At 54.4% G+C, this 10,653-nt stretch overlaps 1 protein-coding gene across 15 annotated transcripts in view; it reads left to right on the forward strand.

Annotated features, from left to right (window-relative positions):
• The window catches only part of ADAP1 (ArfGAP with dual PH domains 1), an 86,776-nt gene that overhangs the window by 45,007 nt on the left and 31,116 nt on the right, over positions 1 to 10,653 (forward strand). For all 15 annotated transcript variants that reach the window (XR_003793035.1, XR_003793034.1, XM_029219791.1 and 12 more), the window contains one exon: positions 8,410 to 8,501. Coding sequence is in view for 13 of the 15 variants with exons in the window: in XM_029219791.1 (XP_029075624.1) it covers positions 8,410 to 8,501 (92 nt within the window). In the remaining 2 variants the exon portion in view is untranslated. The remainder of the gene's footprint in view (positions 1 to 8,409; positions 8,502 to 10,653) is intronic.

Consider the following 10,653-nt stretch of genomic DNA (forward strand, 5'->3'; position numbering starts at 1 on the left):
CCATCCACCCACCCATCCACCCACCCACCCACCCATCCACCCACCCACCCATCCACGCATCCATCCATCCACGCATCCATCCACCCATCCATCCACGCATCCATCCACCCATCCATCCACGCATCCATCCACCCATCCATCCACCCACCTACCCACCCATCTACCCACCCATCCATCCACCCACCCATCCATCCACCCACCCATCCACCCACCCACCCACCCATCCATCCACCTGACCCGTGTTTATTGCACAATTGCTATGGGGGGCCTGGCGAGTGGCTGGCCCCTGGAGAAGGCCTTAGAGAGGGGGACACGCAGGTTGCTGGTGGGCAGGGGGTGGTGACTTGGGCCGGGGTGGCAGGCAGGGCCCCGCAGCCTGACTGAAGGTGAGAGCAGGGCACAGCCTGGGGTAGTGAGTTCCAGACAGAGGGCTGTGGCTGTGGAGGCTGCCCAGGTGGGGCCTGACCCCTGATGGAGGCTGCGGGGAGATGTGTGGGAGCCGAGGGGCAGGCCCCCTAACTCCTCAAATTTGACTCCAGGGTCAGGGGGTCGGGGGCGTGGTGACCATGCCCACCCAGCGAGAGGAGGAGTTCCCTGGCTGGTGGCTGCCTCAGGGCTGGGGATCCAGGCTCGGTGCTCCCCCTGCTTCCGGGAGTAGCAGTTTGCTGCTGTCCATGCAGCCTTGGTGGCAGCAGCCTCCCCAGAGCTTGTTAGAAATGCAGAGTCCCGGGCCTACCCAGGCCTTCCTGCCAAGTCAGTCTGCAGGTAACGAAGCCGCCCTGTGCACGTGAAACATTCACACATGTGGCTGGAGGCACCCTCACCCCAGTGGTCAGACAGTGGAGGCGGAGGCTGCCTTGACGCCCTGCAGGGTGTGATGCCTCGTGAGGAGAGAGGGAGAGGGTCCTGGACACGGGTGCCACCAGGAAAGCTCTGCTTTCCACCTGTGAACGCTTGTGAGAAGGTCCGAAGAGAGGCCGGGTTGGTGCCAGTGGTGCAGGCGTGGGACGGGGGCGCTGGGAGCTGAGAGGGGCCTTCATCCCCTTTCTGTCGTCTGCCCCTCTTCTCCACCATTAAAACAGAGGTGACCTCGAGGGGCTGGCAGGGCTTGGCCTGCAGGGTGCTGGACCCCTGCCCCAAGGTGGGGTGGGGCGGTGGGGACGGGGGCCTGCCGGGCCTCCGGGGCCCGGTCCTCCCCTCACTCTGCCCATGAGTCCCTGGGCTGGTGGTTGGCTGGGGGTCCTGAGCCTGTGTGAGCCAGGCCCGCTCCCGGGAGGGCGGCTGTGATGCGGGGAGCTCGGCCCTGGCTGTGGGCCAGGCGCGCGGGACCCTCGTCCATGCCTTTTCCTTTTGTTTCTTTTCATGATTTTTCCCCCAAACTTTGTAGTTTTCTGTAGCATCTCCTTTAGAGAAGCTTATTGAAATATAATTCACAAGGCACACAACTCGTTCTTTGAAGCCCAATTCAGCGGTTTATGGCACAGTCACTGAGTTGAGCAATCGTCACCACAGTCAATTTTAGAACATTTTCATCACTTCAGAAAGCACCCCGAGCCCTCAGCTCCCACCCCTCCCCCAGGCCTAAGCCACCACACGAGCGCTTCCCCCACTTTATAAAGGCCCAGTGACACCCACTGTGTGGACCGACCACGGTCACGGGTGGCGGACCCTGGGGCGTTTCCCCGTGTCCATGTGCACAGACTCCGGGGAATGCGGGTGCCCCTGGGACGGCCGTGTGTCTCAGGCCGTGGCTGCCCGGTGCACCCCTGCCTGGAGAGTCCCAGTTACCCAGCAGGCTCCTCTGTGCACACAAGGGCGCAGGGGGTCTTCCCACCGTGACCACCGGGCCGGCGGAAGCATCACCTCCTGCGGGGGGCAGCGATGGGGCTCACATTCCTCGAAGGGGAGTTCAGAGGCTCTGTGACTAGTTTTAAGGATTTTGCCAGTCTCCCCCTCATAGCCACGCCTGTGCCCGCACGTCTGAGAGCATTTGCCCGCGTTCCTGCCGACCCCTGTCTCCCAGGGCCCGTCTTTGCCGACAGAGAGGTGAACCCTTGTTCCCAGTAGGGTCTTTTCTCGTCTTGAGTGAGGTGCAGCGTCTTAGGAGACATTTCAGAGCCATCTGTGAATTTCCGGGCCCCGGGCCGCTGCTGTGAGCTGCTTCCGTTTTCTCGGGGGTTTTTACGTAGGAGGGCTGCAGCCCTCAGAGACGGTAGGTGAAGGCGTTTTTCTCAAGGGTGTCTTTTGACTCTGCTCATGGTGGTTTTTGCAGTGGAAACGTTTTTACTTTGAAGTAATGACATTGATCAGCCTTGCCTTTTGTGGTTTTGGGGTTTACAGCACGCTTAGGTGGGCCTGCCCTGCCCTCTTTACTCACAACAGCCCGATTTCTGTCATTCACACACCATACGCCTCACCCTTTTAAAGTGTACGATTCAGTAGTTTTCATGAATTCTCAGGGCTGTGCAACCATTGCCACGATCTAATTTCAGAATATTTTCATATCCCCAGATAAGCCTGTGCCCACTAGCCACCACTCCCCAGCACTCTCCCCACCCCAGCTCCTCCTGAGAGCAGGACCTCTGCTTTCTGTCTTGATGGATTTGCCTGATCCGGACGCTTCGAGTCGGTGGAATCACACCACGTGCGGCTCCTGTGTCCTCTTTCACTGAGCACCATGTTTTCAAGGTTCATCTACGTCATCGAGGTGGCTGCACTTCATTGCTTTTTATGGCCGAGGTCATTTCCATCGCATGGATGGACCACATCTTGTTGATCCGTTCCCCAGCTGATGGACACCTGGGTTGTCTCGTTTTTCCAGCTCTTCTGAACAATGCTGCTCAGAATATTTCTGTGCTTTCAGTCCTCTCAGAAGGGAGTGGCACTGCCGGGCCTTACGGTGGCTCTGTGTTTAATGTTTGGGGATCTGCCAGGCTTTTCCCAGCACAGCTGCCCATCCCCACCAACGATCCATGTGGATTCCAGTTTCTCTGCGTCTTCTCCAGCATCCATTGCCATCTGTCTGACTTCGGCCGTCCTGCTGGGTGCGTGGCGGGGTCTTGTGCTTTTGGTTCCCACTTCCCTAATGATGAGTAACATTGAGCATCGTTTCATGTGCTTCTTGGCCATTTGTGTGTCTTCTTTTTTTTTTTTTTTTTAATAAATTTATTTATTTATTTATTTATTTTGGGCTGTGTTGGGTCTTTGTTGCTGCACGCGGGCTCCCTCTAGCTGCGGCGAACGGGGGCTACTCTTCATTGTGGTGTGCAGGCTTCTCATCGTGGTGGTTTCCCTTGTTGTGGAGCACGGGCTCTAGGCGCGCGGGCTTCAGTAGTTGTGGCATGTGGGCTCTGTAGTTGTGGCTCACGGGTTCTAGAGCTCAGGCTCAGTAGCTGTGGCTCACGGGCCTAGTTGCTCCACGGCATGTGGGATCTTCCCAGACCAGGGATAGAACCCGTGTCCCCTGCATTGGCAGGCAGACTCTTAACCACTGCACCACCAGGGAAGTCCCTTTTTGTGTATCTTCTTTGGAGAAATGTCCATTCAAATCCTCTGCCCGTTTTAAAAATGGGTTGTCTGTTTATTATTGAGTTAGGTGATTTTATTATTGAGTTCTTTATGTATTCTGGACACAAATCCCTCATCAGATTTAGCATTTGCAAGTAGTTCTTCTCATCCTGTTGGTTGTATTTTAACTTTACTTTAAAAATTTTTTTTTTTTTTTTTTTTGCGGTACACGGGCCTCTAACTGTTGTGGCCTCTCCCATTGCGGAGCACAGGCTCCGGACATGCAGGCCCAGCGGCCATGGCTCACGGGCCCAGCCGCTCCACGGCATGTGGGATCCTCCCAGACCGGGGCACGAACCCACGTCCCCTGCATCGGCAGGCGGACTCTCAACCACTGCGCCACCAGGGAAGCCCTAAAATATTTTTAAAATGCAAAAAGTGCAGTTTATATTCTTAAGGAGCTATGTAATTTTTTCAATTACTGAGGTGAAATTCATGTAACATAAAATTCATTTTAAAGTGAACAATCAAAGTGGTACATGTATATAATGGAATACTACTCAGCCATAAAAAAGAATGAAATAATGCCATTTACAGCTACATGGATGAACCTAGAGATTATCCTACCAAGCGAAGTAAGTCATAAGGAGAAAGACAAATACCTTATGACATCACTTATATGTGGAATCTGAAATACGACACAAATGAACTTATCTATGAAACAGAAACAGACTCACAGACATAGAGAACAGACTCGTGGTTGCTGGAGGGGAGGGGAGCTGGGGGAGGGAAGTACTGGCAGTTTGGGATGAGCAGATGTAAACTATTATGTATAAATGGATAAACAACAAAGTTCTACTGTACAGCTCACAGAACTATATTCAATATCCTGTGATAAACCTAATGGAAAAGAATATGAAAAGAATATACAATATGTGTAACTGAATCACTTTGCTCTACAGCAGAAATTAACACAACGTTTTAAATCAACTATACTTCAATAAAATAATTTTTTTAATAAATTTTACTTTTGGCAGCATTGGGTCTTCGTTGATGCGCACGGGCTTTCTCTAGTTGTGGCCAGCGGGGGCTACTCTTCCTTGTGGTGTGTGGGCTTCTCATTGTGGTGGCTTCTCTTGTTGCGGAGCATGGGCTCCAGGCACATGGGCTTCAGTAGTTGTTGCTCGCGGGCTCAGTAGTTGTGGCTCGTGGACTCAGTTGCTCCGTGGCATGTGGGATCTTCCTGGACCAGGGCTCGAACCCGTGTCTCCTGCGTTGGCAGGCGGATTCATAACCACTGTGCCACGAGGGAAGTTCTCAATAAAATAAATGTTTAAAAAATGAAGCGAATAATCCAGAGACAGGAACATACAATGGGGGAGAGTCTCTTCTATAAATGGTGTTGGGAAAACTGGACAGCCACATGCAAAAGAATGAAACTTGGACCACTTTGTTACACCGTATATGAAAAGTAAACTCAAAACGGATAAAGACCTAAGTGTAAGACCTGGAACCATCGATTAAAGACCTAAATATAGGACCTGAAACCATAAACCTTCTAGAAGAGAGCACAGACAGCATATGCTCTTTGACATCCATCTTAGCAATATCGTTTTGGATCTGTCTCTCAGGCAAGGGAAGCAAGAGCAAGAATAAACAAATGGGGCTACAGCAAACTAAAAAGCTTTTGCACAGCGAAGGAAACTGTCAACAAAATGCAAAAGCCACCTACCAAACGGGAGAAGATATTTGCAAACAATTTATGCAATAAGGGTTATTACACAAAATATACAAAGAACTCATACAACTCAGTATCAAAAAAAGAAACTGTCCGATTAAAAATGGGCAGAGGACCTGAACAGACATTTTTCCAAAGAAGAGATACATATGGCCAATAGGTAGGCACATGCAAAGGCGCTCACTGTCGCTAATTATTAGAGAAATGCAAATGAAAACCGCAATGAGGTACCACCTCACGCCAGTCAGAATGGCCATCATTAAAAAGTCTACAAGTAATAAATGCTGGACTTCCCTGGTAGCGCAGTGGTTAAGAATCCGCCTGCCAATGCGGGGGACATGGGTTCAAGCCCTGGTCCGGGAAGATCCCACATGCCGCGGAGCAGCTAAGCCCGTGCGCCACAACTACCGAGCCTGCACTCTAGAGCCTGCAAGCCACAACTACTGAGCTTGTACTCTAGAGCCTGTGCTCCGCGGCAGGAGAGGCCACCACAGTGAGAAGCCCGCGCACCGCAACAAAGGGTAGCCGCTGCTCGCCGCAACTGGAGGGAGCCCACGCGCAGCAGTGAAGACCCAACGCAGCCAAAGATAGATAAATAAGTAAAGTAAATTCATTAAAAAATAATAATAGTAATAAATGCTGGAGAGTATGTAAAGAAAAGGGAACCCTCCTACACTGGTGGTGGGAATGTAAGTTGGTGCAGCCACTACAGAGAACAGTATGGAGGTTCCTCCAAAAATTAAAAATAGAACTACCATATGATCCTACAATCCCACTCCTGGGTGTTTACTAGAACATTTTTAATCAAAAAGATACACACACCTCCGTGTTCACTGCAGCGTGATTTACAATAACCGAGATATGGAAGCAACCTACAGATGAATGGATAAGGAAGATGTGGTGTATATATACAATGGAATATTACTCACCCATAAAAAAGCGATATTTTACAATCTGCGACAACACGGATGGACCTAGAGGGTAGTATTATGCTAAGTGAAATCTGTCAGACACAGACAGAGAAGTACTGTATGATCTCCCTTACATGTGGCATCTGGAAAACAAAATTAACAAATATTAAAAAACAGAAACAGACTCATAGGTACAGAGAACAAACAGCTGTTGCCAGAGGGAAGGGGGCGGGGGAACAGAAGAAGTAGGTGCAGGGTACTCAGAGGCATGAACGTCAGTCATATGACAAGTAAGTCACGGGATGTAACGTACAGCACAGGGGGTACAGCCAACAATGTTGTAATGACTTTGTCATCTCGTAACGTGTATAAATGTCGAACCACTATGCCGTACAACTGAAACCAATACTGTATGTCAACTACACTGCAGTAAAAAAATAAATAAGCACATTCACAGTCTTGTTCAACCGTCACCTCTGTCTCGTTCCAGAACATTCCCCTCACCTCAGGGGAGACCCGTCCCCCTTCGTGGCCACTCCCCACCCCGAGACCCCCAGTTGTCTTTTCTGTCTCTGGATTTGCCTGTTCTGGGTGTTTCGTACAAAAGCAGTCCTATGCTGTGTGGCATTGTGTCCGTTTCTCATGAGCCTCGTGTTTTTAAGGTTCATAAATCTTTTCACTTTCCTGATGGTGTCCTTAGAAACACAAAAGTTTTTAATTTTGATGAAGTTCCATTGATTTTTTTTTTCTTTTGTTACTTGTGCTTTTGGTGTCACCTCTAAGAAACCACTCCTAACCCAAAGTCATGAAGATTTCCTTCCATATTTTCCTAAAATTATTTTTTAAATCATCCCGTGATTTTCATCTACCTTTGGCCACGCTGCACAGCATGCGGGATCTTAGTTCCCTGACCAGGGGTTGAACTCGTGCCCCCTGCAGTGGAGGCATGGAGCCTTAACCGCTGGACCGCCAGGGAATTCCCTTCATCTACTATTTGTATTGTCTAACTTTGGAAATTCAGTCTTTAATCCAGTTGGAGTTTACTTTGCTGAAAGGCATACCCCCTTTTCTCCAGTAGTTTCCAGTTTCTTACTGGTTATCAAGTAATGGGCACTTCCCCCGTCGATCTGAGATGTTACCACTGTTGTACACCACTTGTCCTACTAAACCTGTTTAATGTTGATCCCATTGGATCTGTTTCTGGACCTTTCAGCCTTTCTGGTCAGTACTGTTTGACTCATAGTAGCATTATAACAGGCTTGAATATCTGGCGGGAAGCATTTCATTTTCAGAATTTTCTAGGATGCTTTTGCTTGTTAACTTTAAAATGAACTTTAGAATCTTTGCTAATAGCTCTTGAAAATTCTATTCCTGGTTTTCTTTTTTTGAGAATTGCTAAAAATAGACCAACATAGGGAGACAGCATGCTTTCTGTCTCCCTGACCACGAACTTGGTATGTCTCTGGAGTTGCTTTTGCTGCCCTGGAGCACAGGACAGTTTCTTCATGGAGACTGAGTGACCCTCATTAGAGCTAGTTCTTAGGTGTTTTGTCCACCTGCTCTTAGCGGCGGCCTCTCCTCCTATTAGACCTCTGAGCAGATCAGTGTTTTGTATAGAAAAGCCATCACTTTTAGGATTCTAAGTTGGTGCCAGCCTTTTGCTGAAGCATCTTATTGTTTGTGATTTTTTCCCCACTGATCGTCCACATCTACGGCCTGACGGTCCTCAGATGCGATGACTTAGAGGGAGGGGTTAGGGCACCAGCAGCCCACACTCCCTCCCTGCTCTTGAGGCCCCTGTGGTCAGGCCCCCTGCCCACGCCGGCCAGGCCAGGGCAGGGCATCTCCTCCAGTATGCCCAGCTCGCTCCACCTCAGGGCCTTTGCACGTGCTGTTTCTGGGCCCGGGACGCCCCGCATGGCAGCTGCTCCAGAGGCTCCCCGTCACCCCCACCCCCCAGCTTGTTCACAGCTTGCAGCCGCATGCCTGGTCTCTGCAGCGTGGCTGCCCTACAGGAACGTGGGCTTCTTCTGTGCCGCTCAGGCAGAGTGGACAAGCCAGGCCTCGTGTGAGGCCAGGGGCAAGGGCCTTCGTCCAAGGAGGGCCCCGTTCTGGAGGCACCTGGCCCCCGCCAGCTGCGGGGAAGGGCAGTCCCCTAACCCTTGCTCACTCCCTTCCAGGCGCCGAGCTGCCAGGGCCCTGGGGTCAGCCGGCCTTGGCCTCTGGGGCCCTGACCCACCCTCTCTCTTGCAGTTCATGACCTCCCGTGGAAACCATGTCGCCAGAGCCGCATTTGAGTCCGAAGTGCCCCCCTTCTACTACCGGCCCTCGGCCTCCGACTGCCAGTGAGTAACAAAGGGCTTCTGTCACGGTCGCTGGCAAACAGCCCGCAGGCTCTGGAGACGGCTCCGGACGGCCCGCTGGCGGGCGGGAGGCCGGGGTGGGGGAAGGCGGGCGCCGGCCGTGCGTCCTGGGGGCCCCGTCCAGGCTGTCCTCCGCTTGGTCTTGGTTCTTGGTGCGCCGGGTGTGGACCTGGGGAGGTAGGGGCCCGCTCCCGTGGGACCCCAGCCCCCGCACTGACCTCAGTGTCCCCATCTGCACCCCACCTGGGTCCCCAACCCCCTGGTCCCTGAGTGGCGCCCCCCCCGGGCTGGATGGCCATTCCCCACGCCCCTCCCGCCCCAACATCCCCCGGCTGTTCCTTCCACCCGAGGCCCTTGCTTGACCCCCCAGGACCCCAGCCCCCCCCAGGACTCCAGCCCCCAGGCTGGCTCCGTTTGGCCACCGCTCATTCCTGAGGACCCCTCCCCCCTCCTCTGGCCCCTCAGAGCCAAGGGGTCACAGAGGCCTTTCCTCCTTGGGTCCCATGGGCTCAAGGGAGGGTGGGCTCCTCGAATCTCTTCCTGGCGCCCAGCAGAGGGCAGCACACTGTGGGGTTCCAGAAGGTTCTGGAAGTCAGGGGAGGTGCTTGGGGTGGGGCTGGGACCCCAGCCCCGTGGGGTCAGCTGCCCGTGTCAGGCTCAGCACCAGCAGGGAACCTGCCCACCAAGGGGTCTCTGGATCCTTCCTGGGGGGCTCCTGGGGACCCTCCCCCGTCTCACTAGCTGGCCCCCCCAAGCACCCCTCATACCTTCTCCACCCATATCAGACCCACCCATCCATCCCTGGCAACCCTCCCAATGCCCTCAAGGGTCACTCAGGCCCCTGATGGCCCCCTCCTCAGCTGGCCGGTGTCACAGCTGCTCAGCTGCGGCTCGGAGGTGAAGGGCCCCTCTTGTGATGAGAGCCCCTCCCGGAGCTTCCTTTTCTGGGAAAGGAGGGTAGGGACGCAGCCCCACCTCCTCCCAGGCCGGGGACGCGCCCACGGCTGCGAGGCCCCTGGGCGCCCCGCATCCAGCCCTGGCCCCCGGGTGGCACCTCCCTCCTGTTTGCTCAGCGCTGTCGCCTCCTGACTCACTGGTGTACCCCACACCCCGGGGACCCCGCCCGGCAGCACCTGGACCCAGGCTGCACGCAGGGCTGTGTGTTTCTAGTTCTGTGTGAACGAGGGGTGGGACACCGGGGGGCTGCTGGCGGCCGCAGTGGGGAGGCTGGGAGGCGCGTCCAGTTCGGACGCTTCACAGGCAGAGACCGAGGCTGGCCTCACCTCAGCATGCCGCGCCCACCGCTTCACGCCTTCACAGGCAGGCCGGACCCCCAGGCCCTGGCGCACCCTGGGCTCTGGGCTCCCGGGAAGCTCGCGCCCTGCCCCACCGGGCTCCATCTCGGTGAATCAGCAAGATGGCCGCTGATTCTGACCCGATTTTTTTTTTTTTTTTTTTTTTTTTTTTGTGGTACGCGGGCCTCTCACTGTTGTGGCCTCTCCCGTTGCGGAGCACAGGCTCCGGACACGCAGGCCCAGCGGCCATGGCTCACGGGCCCAGCTGCTCCGCGGCACGTGGGATCCTCCCGGACCGGGGCACGAACCCGTGTCCCCCGCATCGGCAGGCGGACTCCCAACCACTGCGCCACCAGGGAAGCCCTCTGAACCGATTTTAATCACCCAGCCACAGGCTCCTCTGTTGTCTGGGCCATTTGCATGCACACCCTGCATGCCCTCTGAGCGTGTGGCGAGGGGACAGACTGGCCACACGCCTGTCTCCTGCCCAGGGCTCAGCCAGCCCCTCTGCAGCCTCATCCCTGCGAAGCCCCCATGCAGGGCTATGTGGTTAGGGCCTCTCGGGTGACCAGGCGTCCCCACTGGGAGGGTACTCTGAACCCCAGTGGGCCCCACCTTCTGGAAACCTCCACTGAGTGAAGGTTCACAGGACCCGAGCCCGCCCCATTCCCCAGACTCAGGTGCTCAGGTCTGCCCGCGTACACTGTGGAGAGCTGTGCAGTGGGGTGTGAATGCCTGTGTTCACTGTGGAGAGCTGTGCAGCGGTGGAGGGGGTGTGAATGCCCGTGTTCGCTGTGGAGAGCTGTGCAGCGGTGGCGGGGGTGTGAATGCCCGCGTAC

Source organism: Monodon monoceros, unplaced genomic scaffold (assembly GCF_005190385.1).
Source record: "Monodon monoceros isolate NGI ecotype Baffin Bay Population unplaced genomic scaffold, NGI_Narwhal_1 Super_Scaffold_13, whole genome shotgun sequence".
NCBI lineage: Eukaryota > Metazoa > Chordata > Mammalia > Artiodactyla > Monodontidae > Monodon > Monodon monoceros.